Below are 20614 nucleotides of genomic sequence, written 5' to 3'. Positions count from 1 at the left end.
TAGCCTCCAGCATAGAAGAGCCAGATAACCTGATCCTTCCCGCAAGTAAAACCAATGTCTTTCTCACACTAGTTTCAAGACATCCTCAATATAAGATTATGAGGGTTCCTTCTCTGATGCTGCTGTGGTTATGGAACCAGAGAGAACAGGCCACTGACTTTAGGCATACCAAAGACAGGAATTTGTCCTGATAAGAGACTGACTTCTGCGTGCAGATATTGCTTACAGGTGAACCTACAAGGCCTGACTTGCAAGCCCACTACCTTTAGTATTAGAAGAACTTCACATTTGTATTAGGACGAAGACAAATCTAATATAGTAACACCTCATGCAGTTAAAGACACAGAATGCATGTATACTCTAGTTATATACTATTCAGAAGTTCTCTTCAAAATTAAGAGCACTTATCCTTTCTATATGTATGTAAACATACACATGTAGCAGAGAAACTACATAATTTGCATCACAGAAAACAAACCAACCCACACACTGGAGAAGCAAAAGTTTCTCCCTTATGTTTGAACATTTGAACTATTTTCCCCTACGTTGAATTTAATCCTCAAGACCTAAACAGGTAACACCATTGCTACTTCAGGGAAGAACTCCAGCACAGCTCCAAAAATCAATATTTTTTTCTGACCTGTGTAATATTTATCTCCCACATCCCCCAGAAAATACTTGTTTCTAAAGAGAAAAAGTTAACACGCAGACATCCTCCTCACCAGTTGGCAAGCAGCTGCAATGCATCACCAGTTCCAAACTAGGAAGGCAGAATACAAGTGCCTGGCTGCAGAAGAGCTGAAATAAGTACACTCTGCTTGCTGAGCTGACCTAGGTAAAGTTTCTCAGTAGATCTTGGTAAAAATAAGTCTCCCAGTCCATATTAACAGTACGGTGCAGATTTTATGCAAGCTCACCACAATGTAACTTTCTGCTGGAGGTGTTAAATTCTGTGGTCGCATATCCAACAAAAAACTAAGAAAGTAAGCATACATCTCCAGGTTATTGACATTCAAAAGACAATAATAAAATTGGAAGAGGAACATGAGAACACTGAAATGAATAACTCAAAATGGAACTTGCTTAGAGATCTTCAAAGGGGGAAGGGAGGAAAAAGGAAATAAAAAAATGAAAATATGCAAGACAATTACTTTCTGGGTTATGCTTACAGGGCTTCTCACCCTGCAGAGAACTCTACTACTTTCAGAAGAGTCTCTCCTATACCTTTTTATGGCACTCCAGAGAAAAATGAGAGACAGACTCTAGTCCGAAAGTTCTGGAGTTTGAATATTTACAAAATATCTTTTATTTGCTGCTCCCTTCCACAATTGCAGAGGTACAAGAAAAAACCCAAATCCTAGTTAGTTTTTTATGCAATTCAGCAGCAAGCATAATGTAGGAGAAAAACCTGCTAGAAGGAGGAAGGTCTTCCACAAAACTTCCAAGTCACAAGAAGAGAATGAAGACTTTTTAAAAAACAACCCACACAACTTATGGTGCTCCACACACCAAACCCCAAAATACTAAACCCTATCTGCAAGCCACAACTAAATAGGGTCCAATAAAATTATGTGTTTACTAATAAAATATGCTTTGAAATGCAAAATATTCCAAATGAGCTATTCTTTTCATATTTAAAAAGGAACAGACTGTTCTCTAATTTTCAGTACACTACTGCTGCTTATGCAAGAGTGTAATTAGTGACTTCTAAGTACACTGTTTTGACAATCAAAATAAAGTAGGAGCAGTTTGTGTTGGTACTGGAAAGGTCTTATTTGCACAACAATACAACTTACTTTTGTCTAGAAATAACGCCATCTGTTTTTCCAGACACTCAGGACCACCACTGGTGGATTCATCTTCATATTTCAATGGGATTGGCGTGCTGGGGTCAGCTGCAGGAAGGTCACCCTCTTTCTTAACACTGCTGTCAACTGACTTCAAGCCCTGCAAGAAGAAATTATTTAATTCACCTTGAAAGCAATGTTTAGCAAATACAGAACACATGAAGAATTGGGTACTAGGCGAAACATTAGAAAGTTGATGGTAAACTTACCTCCAGGACATAGTTGAGCACTAGCCTGCAGCGCTCCTCTGTGCCGTGGCAGACTGGAAATGCACAACTAGGCTTCATTGAGCAGGGCAGCAGGGAAGGAATAAGAAGAGAATAAATGTTCAACCTATGAAGTGTCAAAATTACTGGCTAGAAGATGCAAATGAGAGCATTAAGAAAACCTGTTAATGGAACATCTGAACCCTAAACTCTAGAGTGCCACAGTATTTCTTTCCTTTATCTCAGTGAACAATTTAGTACCCAGTCATCTACATTTGGTCTCTCCTGGTAATGCCAGAGAGAGGAGGCAAGATGACTGTTTCATAACAGTAATTACAAGACCCAGGAAGATAAGCAGATTCAATACTATGGAGGAATTATTTTTTCAGTCTATACGTCAAAGCTGCACTTTCATCACCTTTGAACAACTCAATGCCTTGGGGTTCTTTCTAGCGTTGTAATTTTGTTTTCTTCTGGGGTAGAGTAGAAGGGGGAAAGGAAAGGGAAAATTGAGTGCTTCTGCACCTGTACACGTTGTTACATTTTCAGCTGACGGACCTCAAAGTGTTAGAAGTTAAGATAGCAATAAGAGTTAGAAATTTTAAGAAACCTCATTCTTTGCTACTCAGCACAGAGGTTGGTCAAAGGCTAAAACTTTCCTAATGAGAGTCATTTCATGATCATACCCCTATATAGGTAAGACAAGTAAAGCACTAAAAAAGTAAAGTGCTATGAACAGTTTCTGCACTGATCTTCCTGGTTTCTCGTATTCCTCTATTTTGTTTCAATAACAATACATAGACAGTGCAATGAGGGTAGCAGTACTACACCTCTGCTGATTCATTTATGAAGCACACGTATATCAATGAAGTTTCAGTAACACTGTGGTCATGTACCCAGCCGCCCCTTGGGTACAACATGTACACATGGGCGGAGCAAAGCTACATCTCTTTTTTAAAATTAACTATAACCAAAATTTTGAGGAAATCAAATTGTTGTATTCTGACCAGTTACCTTGGAAAGACAAATCAAAGAGGGAAACCAAAGGCTAACTCTGAATATGAAGTAGCTGATGCTCCCAGAAAAAAAAAAAAAAAACAAACAGTATTTTTTCCTGGAGCAATGTTGACAAGATACCTTAGGTACCCACACGAACTTGTGGTCGTCTACAGCTCTTACACATGGCCACAGTTGGCAATATTTTATCTACTGCCATGACAGAACAGGAGTAACACTTCTGTAGCCAGCTAAGCAGAATCATGCCATAAAGGACGCATGCAAGATGGCTGGGGAAAAATCGACATTAAACCTACTATACTGTAAAATTCCTAGACCTGAGATTTTATAAGCAGCTCATGAAAAGCTTCTTTCCCCACAATCTCATGCTTCAGTTAACCTAAAGACAGAACCAACAGGTAACTGAATTTAAATAACAAACCTCGCTACACGAACTGAATCTTTCAAGAAAATCTGTAAAAATCCACAACGCCCACTTACACGTATTCGATGAACAGACTTGTACTTTTCTGGTACTGATAACTCTCCAACAGACTTGATTATAGCCACTGCTTTATTGTCATCTGGTGGATCAGAACTGTTACTGTAAGAACCGTTTTCATCACTGTCTGGCATTTCCTCCTCTTCCTCGCTATAACTTTCATCAGAATTTCCATTTATAGGGAAGTCTGTACTGTCTTCTTTTTTAGGTTCATCCAACTGAAAAAGCTCCGATAACATGTAGTTTGCTGAAGCAATAATCTTTTAAATAAGGGAAAAAAGTTAGAGATTTATTTTCAAGTTACATTTTTCTTTTGAAAGGCAACATCAACATAATTTGTCTTCAAATAAGGAGCAAACAGTATGTGCAAGTAGGTATTTGCTAACCTGTAAATACAGCCTGTACACACACACACTGTATGACCATATGTTTGAGCACTGAAGTTGTAACAGTATTTAGAAACAAATCACTGCAGACAGTACGTTGTCAACTATCCCTATATGTGCATGCAGCCCCTGCAATCAAGCTTGCCCATGCTTGGTTTCATCCCCCACCTTGCAGAACAGGAGATAAAATCTTGTAAGTAAGACTATAAAGGTAAAATCAGGAATACAGGCCACCTCCGCCCAGGACAGCTTTGGGGTTTTTATTCTTAGAAGAATAAAAAATAAGGGCAGCTCTTGATCGCTCCATTTATTTTTTGAGCACCACCCTAGAAAACCTACTTGTTTATTTGTATCTTGAGTTTTTTGTGTCTTTTGTGTTTTACAGATTATCTCCATCTACAGCTATGCTGCCTTCCACAGAAGCTTTTACTTTCTCCAATTTTGTTCTAATGCAGGTGAGAATGGCAAGATCTGCCATAAGAAAAATACCAGCAGCTATCTTAGTTGACAATGAAGAGGTATTTACCCTCTCTCTTCTCTGGACTGCTGTCACATGGAAAAAAACAACGAAGTAATGAAAACTATGTTCTGGCAGGGCTAAGCATTCAGGTCTGCATTTCATTCCACCCTGCTTCAGCGTTTATTCATCTACATGCTTTAATATTATACACTGCCAGAGCTTCAAAGTACATTGATAAATGAGGAGATATTGGATATAAGCATTTAAAAGTCACCCTGTAGCAGTGGCAACATTCACAGTACTAAAAATTAAGAGCACGAAGAAATAAATTTCAACTTCAAGAACAAAACTACCAAACTGACAACCCAATATGAGATTCAAATTGAAACTCCAGAAGTCAAACAGGACACCAGGGCACACGCAGTGTATACCTGTGGAGGTAACTGTAGCTTGCTTTTTATAGTGAGAAAGGAAATAAAACTCTACGGTAAGTCAGGAGAAATACAACGCACATTGGTGATAGCCTAAAGCAAGCAACATTCCCCCATGCTTCAATTTGGTTGTATAGAGATAAAAAGCCTTGAGGCAAGATCTTCCAAAGTTCAACCTCATTTCTGGCCCAACTGTACCATGCAGTCCTGTGCATGTTGCTCCGTGACCTCCCCTCCTTCCACTCAAAGGTTGAAAGAAAATGAACACCTGGAAACCAGCCTGGTCCAGCATCAGACTGTGCTCCAGAATACGTCAACACTAGCATCAAAGACTAAGACAGCAAGATGAGAAATATGTATATGTGCTATAGGCTCACATACATACACCTTTTTTCCCCACTAACTTTAAGAGCAGAAGTGCTTAGAGAAAAGGTTATTTTGGAACCATAAACACACCTAACAATTAAGCCAGTAATACCAATACAATAATAATCCCTACAATAAACGTTAAGCCCTTTTCTCTCTACTTCAAGTTTACTCGAAGACTGAACTCTTGCTCAGACAGCTCTCACAATCCTATCATGAGGAATTTTGACATGAAGAGGCAAGTTGTCTACTAAGAAATTTGGATCAGATCCTGTTTAAAAAAAACCTCTCACACACAACACATACATGCCTTAAAGTCACCTACTTTTGGGCACCTGGTCCCTGAATTGCAATGAGCAATTTTATATTAAATGCTTTGGCCCCACCTTAAATTAGTGTCTCTTGGGTAGCTCCAGGATTATGCAAACACTAAGTAATAGCATTCAGGCTTGAACTTTCAGATTCAGGCAACTTAAGGATCTGACTGCCAAGAGACCTGCATTTTTGCTTCATGCACACACAGAGCGATTATGGCAGGCCATAAATTCTAGAACACATTTTTACAGAGAAATCTCTTGCTTTCAGGATGCCTTCCACCACCCCCATCCCCCACCCCCCGCAATGCCAAGTGAGCATTAAATGAAGGACTTGCAATTAACTTCCCTGAAATTCACCTTGGGGATTATCAACTCTGGCATTTTTACTTCCTGAACATTCTGAATATAAAAGTGTCAAGTGATTTCTAAAACACAGCAATAGGGCAGCCAGGCTTCTCACCATCCTCTGTACTTCTGACTGTTCAAAAGAGATATTACATTTACTGCCACAGAAGCTCTCTGCTCAGGACAGCATGGTTATCTACAGTTCCTGGTTGTGGTAACAGAGGGCACATTCTAGCCCCTGGTTCTGCTGGAGTCTAGTGAGGTCAGACCACAACACAGTCCAGCAGTTTCATACAAAGCAGAACTGAGATACAAGTTCTTCACAGTAGTGATACAATATCATGTAGGCTTTGTTAAATAACTTCCCATCAGAACAGTGACCTTTTCACATTAGACATTTACCTGAACAGCCAAGCAAACAACATTTTACACGTCTTGTGTACTTTTGGATGGCTTTTTGCAGAGGTGTTTAAAAAAATTCCCAGAAAAACAGTTATTCTTCCAGGCTGTTTTCTGAACCAATATACAACTGCTGAGAAGGCAAAGGAAGCCACCACTGTGCAGGAGCAAATTAAATTAACTAGCTCAAATAAGCAATCTCGCCTGCCCTACAAAAAAGTTATTATGGAACTAAAAATCCCATATAGGAAAGGGAGAAGGATTCAAGCCTGATCAAGTTTAGAAGAGAATAAATCCCAGCTGGTAAAGCATGAGTATTACCTGTTCTAAAAGCTTGTAGATCACAAGAGGCAAACAAGAGAAGGATCTTAAGCAAGAAAAAAAATAATTTAAGAGCTTCTAGTGGGATCTGGAGAGCTTTCCACAACTTTAGAATGAATCTACAAAACACTTTAGTTAATATATGCCACATGTCCTCTTGTAATCCACTTGAATTACAATTCAGATTTTTCACATCACATTTTTAGGCTCAATTTTCTGTTGAAACCAGCTTAAATCTAAACCACTTACATGTAAATTAAGTTATACTTTGGATTAGATTGCAGTTTCAGTATAGATATTTCTTTTTGAACTTTATGATGCGTTGCCTACAGAACAGTAAAAGTGTTGTTACCCTGTTGATGTACCATAGACTGCATAAAGCAGCTCCTGCCCAATCAACTTCTAGGCCTCCTGCAGTATACCCCAGTTTATTATTTTGGTTAAATACACCGATACTGCCTTATACCACTCTGAATCTACAGGTTTCTCTGTTTAAGGCAAGGAAAAGATTGTGGACAGACTCAGTCAGAATTCCAGCGAGAAAGCAGCACACTCCCGTTACCTGCCGCAACTAAAAAGGAAACTAGCACATCTGGCAACAGTAATACTTAAGACACACACCTTCTTCCCCTCTCTAAACTTTAGTAAACTATTTGTCTTTCAGAGCAGTTAGATTCGTGTTTTTCTTAGAAAAGAACAGGAAACAAGTATCTGGAATAAAGGTCAATACAGCTTCATCTCCTTTTCATTACTTTTCTTACTGCTTCTGAAAGCACAGAGCATCTCGAGGTACTGCTGGATGATACAATGGTCTGAAGAGATCAAGAGTTTGAGGTTCTTTTTATGACATCTACCACAGAACAGTCAAGGTTGGAAGGGAGCTCTGAAGACTGTCTAGCCCAACACCCTTGCTCAAAGCAGGCTGCTCATGACCACATCCAGTCAGGCTTTGAGTATCTCAAAGGATAGAGATGATATAACCTCTCTGCTTGACCTGTCCCAACATTCAACCACCTTTAGAATAAAAAGGTTTTTTCTTATATTCACAAAGTCTAGTTAAGATCTGCTTCAGCGTCTGCACAGCTCCCAGGCACAAAAGGGCTCTTTGGGAACGAGAGCTAAAGAGCAAGCATAATGACAGTTCCTTTTTAGGGCAAGACAGGAGACTTGCGCAGCAATGGGGTTTCTTTAAATATAAATAAATTTCTAAGTTTGTAAATTCATTTAAATTCTCTCCCTTGCAGGCAGAGGAATAAGTACCACACAAAATATAACCAGATGCATTACAATGACAGCATTTCCCTTTATTTACACAAAACTACAAGAAAACACTTAATTCTTACTTGTGGATGTCTGCCATTGTCCAGTAACTTAAGACAATTAAGGAGCAACGTTCTGATAGTACCATAGTGCTTCTTGTTCTGGTTTTTCTTCAGCATCATATTGCAAGCAACTCTAAAAGTAAGTTAAGACAAAATAGTAAATCCCTGGATAATTTCTTTGTGCCAGAAGGAAAAAAAAAAACTTTAAACAACACTACTGCAAATGATGATCTCCCAAACTTTATGATGGTCTACAAGACTTACTCAGTAAGTGTAGTTTACATGGAGAAATAGTGAAAAGGAGAAAGTCTGTTTTGATTTAGCAGGGCTGAGGCTTACCAAGCTCATGCATAAAAGATTTTAATTTCATGCATTTTCATTTCATCGCAATTTTTGGTCTGTATTCTTAACAAGTATAACTGCACCAAGAATTAAGTATTACAACAAAAATTATAAAGACTCACTTGTATAGAAGAATTGCCACTGGCATTGTAAAAGGGTTTTGGTATTTGTCTTCTGTCTCCTCACAAAGGGTGGTTAGGTCATAGAGCTTTACTATATCACTCCCACTTGCTGCAAGTTAAGACCTTTCATTAATCAACATGACATTAATGTAATTTTTTTAAAAATTTTTCTAAATTTACCTACCCTTAAATAGCCAATAAGTATGTCCTTCTTTGGTGCAGTTTGATTTCAGAAAAGATAAGATATTTTGAGCAATATCTTTTATCACTTTGGTAGAAAAATTAGAGTTTTCTAAATTGGGAATATCTTCAGTCTTGATCATTTCATATTTCTGCAAGGAATATATGTTAAAACTCAAGATTAGGAGGGTTTTCTGCCACCTACTCCCCCAAAAATCTATATACATCAGTGCCTCTTATCAACTGCTAAAGGAAACAAAGGCTACTATTATGATACAGTGTCACGACAAATTGAGTTGATTTCTATTATTTACTTTAAAAGCAAGAACATCTTGATCACACTATTCAATAAAAGTGTTAAAGACTACTCACTTCTATGAAAAACATGGTGAAGTAAAAAGAGAACAAGAGGTGGCAAAAAAACCCTAAATCATACAACACCTAACTATAACGTCAATGAAACCTGGGCAGCCTAGTAAGCAACCACACACCAGGTACAACAGAAACTAAGCTGGTACGTGTAGTCTATTGTAAGACAGTAAATACAAACAAAGGTTTCAAAAGCACATATCTATCTTGGCAAGTGAATGCTACAGATATTAAAGACGCAAGAAACTGATGCATTTCTGCTGCTACATTTTTTATTTTTTGCCTTCATTCACATATTAGGGAAAGCATGAACCTTGCATGCATGGAAGGGAGAAAAAGAACACAGTATTTTTGGATGACTTGCAAGCTGTGCAGATGCTTCTCATTCTGCAATAAAGGGTTCTTGCAATCTTTTTGTCAGAACAGTAAGATTAGAAAGATCTGTTACAACCAGAGCAATTTCAGAAACTGAAGATCAGATGAAGTGGGCATAATGCAAAGCGACAGCCTTACCTGGACAATTCCATTAACATGAAAGCACATCACAAGCTCTGGTACATTGCATATTAGGTTGTCCAACCAATAGTCAATTCCTGTTAGCACATTTATTGGCTTGTTGTTATCCCTAAAACCAAACATTTCTAGTGTTATTTAAATCTTTATTTATGCTTCAGAATATATTAGGGATGTTTACTAATGGGATTTAGATGTAAATCACCTGAGAGTGGATGGATACTAAAACAATTATTTGTGAATTGTTCTATTTTAAAGAGGCAAACAAGGAACTATATCAAACCGAACAGATATCTTGATCTCTCCAACAGAATATGCTCACATTCCCTCAGCTTTGGATTTTTACCCACACTTATACTGAAACTTTAACAAGCTTCAGACGTCCCCATTTCCAAGATAACAAGTACTTAACAAGGTCTAAAGCAAAAGCAGTATCAGCTGCAACTAATCATAAGGCAAGCCTTCTCCCAGACCTTTCAAAATCCCTTGCAGAGCAAGGTACTGTTAATTCCTAGATGGGCCTTAAGAAGGTGACAAGTACATCAAGCAAGTTTCAAGTTTTTGTTCATTCTTTGCCTACACATAGGCAGAAACAGGAAAAAATCCTAATGAAGTGATCAACAAAGTATTAGTGAACAGTACAACAGTCAGGACTTAGACCTACTACAGTCACAAGTTTTAAGTACTTATGAAGTGCCCAACTAGCAGTTACTGAAATTCAGAACACCCATAAGAGAACTACTGCTGCCCTCTTATAAAAATAGCAATATAATGAAATTAAGGACTAGATGCACAGGAGTGTTTTAACACTCACACTGAAGTCAGGAAAGGCTGCAAACCACCAGTACTTCCAAATAAAGACTTAGTTACAGAGGCAGAAGAAGCAGCAGAGCATCTCAAGCCCAGGTGCAGTGGCATGGCTATGGGACTCTGTTTTCCAGTGCTTTATAATGCCATCGCCATTTAAGTCTAAAGCATTAATTTTATTCTTTAAACTGCACATAAAACTGAAGAGCCAACCAAATAAATTGCAGGTGACTAAACAGGAAGCAAAGCAACAAGTCAGTCAAGGCTGGCATCTATCTCTCATTAACTTCAAGGCTCACCTGAGACGCAAGCTCACAGCAGGGTACCTCCCACCTCCAAATATAGGCATATTTGATCCTACTAACATGTGGATATCTTCAAAGGTCCACAAGATATTACGAACAAAGTCATTTTTAAGTCCCTTCATTAGGAGAAAAAAATTGGTCTATAAGTCACTGTTATAAAACATGTTCTCTATGACATTCTGCAGAATTATGAGAAAGCAGGAAGCAAAAGCAGCAAATAAAAGACAGCACAAAATGAACTATGCTACACATTCACATTAACTTAAAAGACTGAGATCACAGATGCCACAAAAGCTACTTCTACAGGGGGCTTTGTTTTTCTCTTGGTTCCAATTTAGACCAATTTTTAAAATGTTTGATTAAATTGGGGGTTCAGTGTTTGAGCTCAAATTTCACATACAGCATACCTGACTGTTTTCCCCGTCATTGAACAAAGTAGTCAGGTTTTGTTCTTTGGGGGCTGAGGCCACATGCCCCACTATATATGAGGGTTCAAGAGGCACACTGCCCTGTGAAAAGCACAAGGATAAGGAGTGATACTGCTGCTGAGGTAAAGTTAGGCCATTAAAAAAAATCTCAACAACAACAGCATATAAGGGAAAAACCTGTACCTCTAGTATCTTTAAATAAATATTTATTAAACTACAAAAAGCCTCTAGTCAGTGACTAGAATGTTTCTCTTCTGTAGCTAATACTAAAATTTTGTACTTTATATTCTCTTTATATTATACTTTATATTTCTTTGGAAAGAAATCAGAAAGTTTCTACAAAAACACTTTATTAGCCCAGGGTCTGCACCAGATTACCAGTCTCCAGAATGTAAAACCTCTGTCCTGATGTCTTATTTATAAATTAAATGACACTGTACAAATGCACAGCAGCTTCTTTATGATAAGGAATCTGCCGTATCAGGCAACAGTTCCTCCAGAGGGTGAAAGCTTTTAGAAGAAGGACTCTCTTCCAAGTACTGAAATATATTTCTCCATTTTATAATATTACTACACCACCACATAAGTTGTTACAATATTATGGATAATGTAGGCTAGAGCCTTTATAAGTTAGCTGACCAAGTCATTTGGCATACCAATTAGTAATACTGTCTAAGAATACCTATAGCATCATTATGATATTAATGTGGACTGAAAATATATCTTTCAACCTCTCAAAAATTTAACTAATTCCTGTATTATGTTACTCAAAAACCACAGGAATTAACAGTTTTTATAAATAAGCTTACCCCACAGACTGAAACCCTGGATTAGGGCCTATAGTTTGTCATAGTTTGATAGTTTGTTGCATAATTACTATAAACATCTCTCCCTTCCACTTGTGTAATCTCATAGCAAGTACTTGTAAATGTTGCTTAACTGTTTTGCAAACGTTTCCATAGATCTTAATTTTCCTCTTCACCTACTAAATTCAGGGCCAAATCAGATTCATTTTAATTGTAAATTTAAAATGAAAGGCCAAAACCTTAGGCTTCCACAGACACCTTCTAAATACCAGATTTTCCTACTTTTAGTTAAGTCATTGATGACTACTCCTAGCCAAACGTTTTGCTCCTCAAAAATGCATAGATCAATATGTATTTAGTACAACGGTGACAGAAAAAAAAAAATATTTCTGAAATTTGGAGCTCTGAAACACTGGTATAAGTTAAACCACACACACTGCCAAGTCCTTCTAATGCTTCTGTCCATTTCTTTCAGCAAAGAGTACTGCTGCAGCAGCTCCGAAAACCTTTCAATATGTGTGTGCCTACAAAAACTAAGGTGTCATTTAAAACATTATATACGCTAACCTGGTTAGAGGCTCCTGGATCTTCAGATAACGAAGAAGGCATTTCAAAAGGAGCTGGCCAGGAGGCCCGTCCTGTTTCGTCACTCTCACCTGAAACAGGACCCTCCTGGTGTTGTTTTGAAGTGGAAGGAACAGGCTGAGCAGCTCCATCACCATTAATGCTGACAAAACACCATTATAAAGTTCAGTAAACAATATGCAAACAGAAATCATTTCAGAACTGTTGTGTTTGATGCACTGCTCTCAAAGAATGAGTTTGCTAATATACTAAAAGATGGTTATATTGACAAGTTGCTCCAACCCTTACAATATTACAGCAGGTGTCACAATCTACTTTGCACATTTTAATCTGTGCTTCCCCTCAAACCCACTTCTTAGAAGGGATGTTGAGATCCACAGTTAATTAAGTGACCCTGTTTATTGTGTACTTGAATACTTAAAATGCTTCAATTCCTGTTAAAAACATTCACGTGTTATTTCCTGATTTCATCCCTCAATTTTCTCTGCATAAGTATAAATCAGTAAGTAAGACCATAACAGAATTTTAACATTTACTTCAAGACGAGAAACCAGGCAAGAGTAAGTGGTAGAGGATTCTAGATTAATGGAGACGTAAGGTTACCTGTAATACAAAAATTTAGAAAGTATAGCCTTCTGGTACCAATGTTCTTTACTCTTCTTTTTTCGTTGCCACTTCTGATCAATCAGCCTTTGATAGAACTCTTTCAGCCATGTCCAGTCCCCTGTCTAAGCAATACCAGAAATATGAGATTAATATTAAGAAGCATCTACAAAGTAAACCAAGTGCCTTATTAATTTATGAATAGTCATCCACAACAGCCAAAAACCCTCAAGCCCCCCAAAAACAGAAAACAACTTCACAGCTAAAACCCTGAATTGGTGATTTATTGAAAGTGTATCTTAGAAAAATTACATTCTTAGTGAAAAGTTGACTTCATTTGGAAGTCAGATACATGGTAAGATATTACACAGTAAAAAATAACAAAATTAATAAAATAGTATAGCAATACTGAGGTTATTACAGGAATTTGTGACATGGAATTTTAATCCTACGATACCATTACCATAGGACAGCGGATGCGGTTCGTGGGTAAACTGATCGTGGCAGAATACAGCACCTTTTACTTGTATATGGTTCTCTGACGCATACATGCTTCCTCGCTAACCTATGCTACTCTTCAAATAATGCATTTTGACCATACGACATACTTGAAAACCAAATGGTTAACCTGAGATGATCGCATGAAGAGTTCCTGAATATCTAGCTCATCCAACAGAAGCGTCCGCCCAATGCGATGTACTGCCATGCTCACATGTGACTTGCTATAAGGTATCTTCAGAAGTTTTTTAATATTCTTGCGGGAGAAAGAGAACAGAGATTATATTCCATGTATTTATACTGCATTGTAAGACAACTCTTAGGAAACTATAATTAAGAATACACCACTAACACAGGAGAGGCAAGGGCAGACAAATAAAACCTTATAGTACCAGTGATTTTAAGGTGGCCATTCCACGAGAAGTTGCATTTGTGGAGGTCAGGGAACAAGAATGACAGAGATAATGGGGCCAAGTAATCAGTATAAACCACACACGTGGTTTAAACATAATCTCTCTTTAGATCATCACAACCAGGTATCATGAAAAGTCAGGAAAAAAAATCCAAGTGGATAGTTTGGATTTTAAAAGCTTTATCTTCACCACAGGAATCCCAACACTTTGGTAGCTATCCAGAGGAATCTGGACAGAGACCTAAGTCTGAATAAAAAAAAAAACCTGTAAAACATGTACGTTTCCTCTTCTGAACAGCCTCATCTGAATTCTATAGACATTACCAGTACCAAAAAAAGCTGGCAAAAATCTGAGGGAAGAACAAGAAGGTTAGAGCTGGGGGGCTATCTCTTCTAGATAAGAGGAAAAAAGATTCTTGAGAGTAATAACCAATCAAAACAACCAATTTCAAACAGACAAGAAAACTACACTGCAAGACTGATGTGCTGCATTCACTAAACTGCATATTTTAGCTGATTATTATTTGTAGAAGTCCACAGGAAATACAATTTTATCTACGTATTCCTTACTCAGGATCACAACTCCCGCGCGCAACAGAGCAAAAGTTAGGTGATCAGTTTGTGTTTCACCAGGGGATCTTTATTCTTCCTCAAGGGGCACAAAGATGACAGAAACCATGACAGTATCGTAAAATAAGGTTTATGCAACATAGGAGTTTGAATGATGGAACTTAAAGTTATACATACCTCTGAATCAGACACAACATCGACATCATTTCCAACTGAGTCAATAAAGTCATACGCCATCCCAAAGCTATTTAGAAAATATTGCGAGTTAAGACAAATGTAGTGTGACATTAAATAGAGATCTTTCTCCAAAGCTCATTAAATCTTTGAAAGCTTTTTCTTCAAAAGAAAAAATCTAGCTAAACATTTAGATCATTACACTTCATAATGAATTACAGTAAGAATCATCTATATTAATCACAAATTAATTTTGATGAAACTGAGCAACTGCATTGTGCATCACTTCTTATGTTCTTCTACCATTATTCTTATTATTTTCCCTTCCTTTTCCGTTCTATTAAACTGCCTTTGCCTCAATCCATTGAGTTTTACCCTTTTTTTTGCTCCAGTTCTCTCCCCCATCCCAGAGCAGAGAGGGGGCAGTGAACTAACAGCTGTGTTAAGTTTAAGCAAGTTTAGCTGCTTGCCGGGTTAAACCGCAACATGAAGTCATTTTGACGTTCTACGAGTTTTCCAAAGATACTATTGGAAGTTCTCAGATCCAATTTCAAGATGTTCTAAAATATATATTAAGTTTCACTGAAATCAAGAAAATCAGAACTATTTAAACTGTTTGTTAAGACACCCATGGGAAATTAGATAAATTGATTTTTTTTAAGCACTAAAAAGGAGAACAGTTTTTCAAAGAGTTTATCTTTACGGCATTAAGGACATTAAATTCTTTCATTTTAGCAGCTGTAATTTCATTTTACCTCTTATTTATGTTTTCTAAAACCAGCCTATATGTTTTCACATAAGACATCCTTGTACCTTCATCCACCCTCATTAAGGCCTCTTTAAATTACAAGCTCTTTAAATTAGAATATTTCAATGTACAGACAATTCTTCCAAATTAAACCAGATATTACTATAACCCAAATATATGATGTGTATCTGAAGTCATACTTTCACTATTAACTTTTTAATGCCAACAATAGAGGCCGAGAGATTAAACTGCCAGCTTCTATTTGACAAACATAATATCTAAAATAAACAGGAAAAATTTATAAAGCCCTGAGAAACATGTTACACTGCTCAAATACGTACACCTCCTGAACAGATTACAAGGATTTAAACACAGCCCCTCCGCAAACTGTTAAATTTCACTAACTAGTGACTTTGTGTGATTTTACTTGCTCAGTACAGCATTTAAGCCACCTATTTACAAACACTCTGAAATCAACTCATCCAAGTCTTCAAAAACCATCCATACTGAAAGGTAACACTGCTTTTTGGTTTTGCCCCTCATTTCACCTTCTGCATTCCCTCTTGACATGACTGAGTATTCTTTTGCCATTAGTTAGCCAGGTCCAGTTTCTAAAGATCCAGAAGAGCTATAAATTGGCTCTGTAACTTTCAAGGGGAACCACACTTGTTCCGTCTTCACCTGCTATCAAAAGCAGAATGGCTGGCTGAACCAGTCTAGTTTGATTTTGGCCAACTGACAACAGCCAACCAGGGAAAAACATGAAGTCAATTTGACTGTCACAGGCAAGGTGTCAATATGCACTTGAAAAAAATAACAAACAGCATTACCAGCATTGTTTAGAAAGAAGACATTGTTTAGAGAGGAGACAAGACTATAGCATACAGGCAAGAATTAAGGGTAAAAAAAGTAGAGAGAGAATGGTTAAGGAAAAGCAATAGTTAGTTACTATGGTAAAGTCTGTACTTTATACTTCAAATTGCACAGAGTCCAAGTTCACTATTAGAATTATTCTTAAGGGCCCAGAAGAAATAGAACCTGCTGTTGTTTACCTTGAAAATGGTTTACTTTTTTTGTTGTTGCCAAGAATGGTTGTACCCGCTGGTCCCAGCTTAGCGCTTTCACGCAACCAGTTGGCAGGTGGGAGTTTCAGGTCTGTTTTCTCCTGAAGACGGGCAAATGCTGCTTGCGGTGGGGCAGACGAGTATTTCACCACAGCACTGCTTTTCACTTCGTTGCCTCCAAGAAACAATACCGACCCCTAGTTTTTAAAGATAAATTAGGCTTTTATTTATAAAATAACCAGAATTAAAGCTATCAGGCTTGCTCTATGATAAGCTATTTTTAATGGTAAGCGGCCAAAGCCCTGTCCTGCATTCACTCGTAACTTTCTCCTGCACATGATCAAAAGTATTTGAGCTCCCCTGACTCCAACGCTCGCATCAAGCATATGCTCCACTTTAGGAGTTATAATGCTGGGCCACTATTCAGGCCAGCTCCCCACAGAATGTGAAAATACTCAAGAAAGCCAGAACTAGAACGTACTTCATGCTAATGCGGCAAAGGTTGGCAAAAGTAAGCGTTCGCTAACACCAAAGTTAAAGCTGAACACATTTCTGCCCTAACAAGCACGCCTTCGGACTGCACATTTCTTTAAAAACACCGCAAAACACACAGCTGTCACACTCGCATGACAGGCTTTGATCCCATACGCATTAAGGGAAAAACAGATCCACAGGACACTATTTATGTAAATACAACGCAGCACACCACACTTAAGCATAACAACAGAACTACTGCTTACAATTATGGCTTAATCATAGTTATTAGGCTCCCTACTGTACTCCAGTCCTGACAACAACACTGCTTTACTGGCCAGACTGGGAAGAGGACACACGCCTACGAGGCGACTACAAACACAGTACTCTGGGCTGTGTTTACAGCCCGGCGGCTGCCGGCTCTCCCTCCCTCCCTGATCCCTTCCCTGCCGCGTCTCGGCCTGCCCGGCCCCGCTGCCCGCCCGGGGCGGGCTGAGGCGGGGGAGCACCGGGAAAGGCGGCGGGGCAGCGGCGCCCCTCAGCCGTCGGACATTCCCCCCCCTCACCGCCGTTACCTGCTTGGGCTCCTCCGCGTCTCCCCTGAGCGGGGCGGCAGCCCCCGCGGGGCCGCAGGGCTCCTCCATGCCCCGGCCGCCCTGCGGTGCGCTGCCGGAGCGATGTCCGGTGCCGGTGCCGCCCCCGCGGGGCTCTCTCGGAGCGGCGGGCCCAGCCAGCGCCCGCTGCCGGCGGGCGGCGCCTCACGCCGGGAACAGCCGTCTCTCGCGAGACTTCCCAGGAGTCCTCAGGGGCGGGAAGGGTGGGCTCTGGCCAATAGGGGAGTGCGGGGGGTGGGGCTCGCGGAGGGGGCGGGGACGAGGCGTGAGGAGGAGGGTGGCGGATGAGGTTGGTGCGGGCAGTGTGTAGGGTTGTTGCGGTGTCTCTCGCCTCCTTTAGCGGCTCTTTGGTTCTCCTGGCCCCAGGGACGCTGAGCCGGAGCGGCTGGTTGCGGTGGGGCTGCGCCCTCAGCAGCTGGCCCCTTCCACAGGCCGCTGCGTGCCGCACTAAGGCAACGAGGTGCTGCGGCCACCGGGGCGCGCCTGTGTGTGGCGGCAGGTGACGAGCTTCTGGGGCTGCTCCTGCCCGGCGTTCCGCAGCCCTGTCCCGAGGAAGGACTGGCCCATTCCCGCGTTAGGTAGCTTAGGTAAGGGAATGGGCCGGCAGGGTTTACTGATGGGGTTTGCAGCCTCGCTGAGTAGCTGTCGCTTTCATGGAACTAGTGAATGCTTGGTGGTGGGCTCCTACGTGTGGGGCTGGCAGGAACTGTAGTGTGTTGGCCTCTTCTTACGCACTGAAATGGGCAAAGGCTTAGCTCCGATGTCCTAAGCAAACAAATGGTGCCATGAATAGTGCCCAAAGGATTTTTAATATTTATTGTATTTCTCTTGGATGGTAGTTTCCATGCCACAAGAGGCAGTAAAGTTTGTGACTGGTCAGGAAGTACAAATGCTGACGGGCTGTGGTCATCCTCCCAGACATGTATATGTATACACGTATGTAGCAACGGAGCCAGGGCCTGCCTTCCTTTTCTGGGGTACTCCTCTGTCCTGCCACTGATCCTTATAGAGCTTAGATGATCCTAATTATCTCTCTCAAAGTTGATTGAAAATGGCCTGAAGGTCTCAGAATTATAATGGGATCTCAGAGACAGAAAGTGCAGTTGCATAAGCATTGTTTCCTTTGTAAACCAAGCTAAAATACTCTAATTTTGCATGTTCTTAGAAACAAGAAGCATGTCTTCTAGCAGTAACAGCAATATTATAAATTAAACAGTATGCTTTGGTATGAAAATACACATTAGAACCTATTTAAGATAATGTTTTAAAGTAGCTTTAGTCAAACTTCCATTATATCGGTCCTATGCCTACTGCGAATGCAGGCTGGCATGACTCTTCATTTAATTATTTATTCTTTTGGTTCCTTTAGAATCCTTTTACATTATTAGGAAGGGACCTTTTCTGAGTTTCAGATACCCATACCTCACTGGAAAAGAGCAATAAATACAAAACTGTTGCAGCCTTTCAGAAAAAAAAATAAAATTCTAGTGGAGTAATGCTTCAAAAGCCAAAGTGCTGTTTGAGTTCGCAGTAGTGGGCCCCAAGTTACTGCATCTGAAAATTAATAGAATGCAATGAAAACAAATTGTAGGTTCCTCTGCCTGTCACGCTCTTTATCCTTCCCTAATTGTCTCTATCACTGGCTTACTCGGTCTTGAAATATCATGAGTTATCTCCACAGCCTTCTGATCTGATCCTGGCACATTTAGACATCAGCACAGTTCATTACAGTCAAGGCTGAGGCGGCAATGCAATCATGAAAGTGTTTCAAAACACATTGCTCTTACAGCTTGTTTACAATTGTTGTTTTTTTTTTTTCCTTAACCAAAATGTCATTATCTGGAACAGCTTATTTTTCATAAGCGAGGTTTACATTAGCCTCCGTAAATCATTGTAAAAGTCATTTACCTACTTTTGTGCTTAAAAGTAACCCGCAGCGTGGCATCATTAATAATAGCGAGTTGCAAATAATCATTCTTACCTGTATTATCAAAACTTCAACAGATACTTAGAGAAACAAAGTAGGTCATTTAGAAGAAAGCCTTGAAAAACTCCATGATGGCAGCTAGTATTCCCAAATATCATTACCTATGTCTGATATTAAGATGGAAAATCAGACTTTCCTGCAGGAACTTCGTAATTGCCTTTAAAATAAATGGCTACGACTCTCTGAATCCCTCATACTTAACTAAGACAAGTACTGCGTGTTTTCTGGTTCCCTTTGCCAGCCATGGTATTTGATTCCCAGATAAGGTAGCCTTGAGTATCAATATACTGGCAAACAGGCCAGTTAGCATAGGCATGTCGTGTCCTTTACAGTCCGTCAAGGCTCAGGAGGCAGAGTATTGGCTTGTGCTTGGTTTAGGGAGAAGTTCTGCCTTGTCTACAGCTCGCCCGCAGGCTCCTTTCACGATAAGCAAGGGCTTTGTGCCTCGGGTTTTCTTCTGTGAAATAAGCTATACATTTCCGTTTGTTCTCTACTTCCCCATCCATAAAAACATGTTACAAAATGTTATACAGAGCGAGCAAGCCCTTTTAATAATTTTAAGAATTAATTTCACTTAAATAGTACAGATGTTTCCAAGTCAGTGCTCAAATGTGAAGGCAAAAATATCCTTAAGGCGCTGTCAGGGTTTTTTTGACCAAATATTGTTTGCATCTGCGATTAACGCGTGTGTGTGTAAAGTGAGGTTAAAAAGAGCATGAAGTTACATCTTAAGAATAATATACCTAATGCCCTTGGTTTTTTCCTCAAAAATGACGCTCCTTCCTTTAGCTATTACCATTCAGATTGTAAAGTGTCATTGAAGTAATTGTGCAGAACTATTTAATAGAAACAAACTCTGTTTCTCTCCCATTTGAAGACACCATCCAGTGGTTTTACCGACTTTTTTTTTCCATTCTGAAGTCGATGGGTAAAAGCAGCATTACCTTTGCTGGTCTGGTTCTTACTGGAACACCAGAATCCCTTAGTGATGCAGTCAGGGAGGGTGTGATGTCACGGCGGGGGCGTTCTTCCCCCTGCCCAGACACACTCTGTGAGCGGGACAAGTGGCTGCTGTGGTGACCAGGGTCCCGGAGAGGTGGCGGTGGCGGGGAGCC

The 20614-nt window shown here is 39.7% G+C and overlaps 1 protein-coding gene across 3 annotated transcripts in view; it reads right to left on the bottom strand.

The window, feature by feature from the left end:
* Positions 1-17668, bottom strand: part of EDRF1 (erythroid differentiation regulatory factor 1) — a 28251-nt gene extending 10583 nt beyond the window's left edge. The window contains exons 1-15 of one of the 3 annotated variants that reach the window (XM_064464367.1): positions 17474-17668; positions 16413-16621; positions 14616-14682; positions 13587-13712; positions 12959-13083; positions 12338-12497; positions 10944-11045; positions 10531-10652; positions 9425-9536; positions 8547-8694; positions 8363-8471; positions 7920-8031; positions 3551-3811; positions 2057-2128; positions 1797-1947 (exon numbers count right to left, since the gene is read on the bottom strand). In XM_064464367.1, the coding sequence (XP_064320437.1) occupies positions 1797-1947; positions 2057-2128; positions 3551-3811; positions 7920-8031; positions 8363-8471; positions 8547-8694; positions 9425-9536; positions 10531-10652; positions 10944-11045; positions 12338-12497; positions 12959-13083; positions 13587-13712; positions 14616-14682; positions 16413-16621; positions 17474-17542 (1945 nt within the window). In that variant the 5' untranslated portion in view covers positions 17543-17668. Of the gene's footprint in view, positions 1-1796; positions 1948-2056; positions 2129-3550; positions 3812-7919; positions 8032-8362; positions 8472-8546; positions 8695-9424; positions 9537-10530; positions 10653-10943; positions 11046-12337; positions 12498-12958; positions 13084-13586; positions 13713-14615; positions 14683-15787; positions 16045-16412; positions 16622-17473 lie in introns of those variants that run through there. The other 2 variants (XM_064464369.1, XM_064464368.1) reach the window with 2 other exon arrangements.
* Between the last annotated feature and the right edge of the window lie 2946 nt (positions 17669-20614).

This window comes from Phalacrocorax carbo, chromosome 12, assembly GCF_963921805.1.
Source record: "Phalacrocorax carbo chromosome 12, bPhaCar2.1, whole genome shotgun sequence".
In the NCBI taxonomy this organism is placed as follows: Eukaryota; Metazoa; Chordata; class Aves; order Suliformes; family Phalacrocoracidae; genus Phalacrocorax; species Phalacrocorax carbo.
The sequence above is the reverse complement of the archived record's forward strand: the minus strand, read 5'-3'. Positions and strand labels throughout refer to the sequence as shown.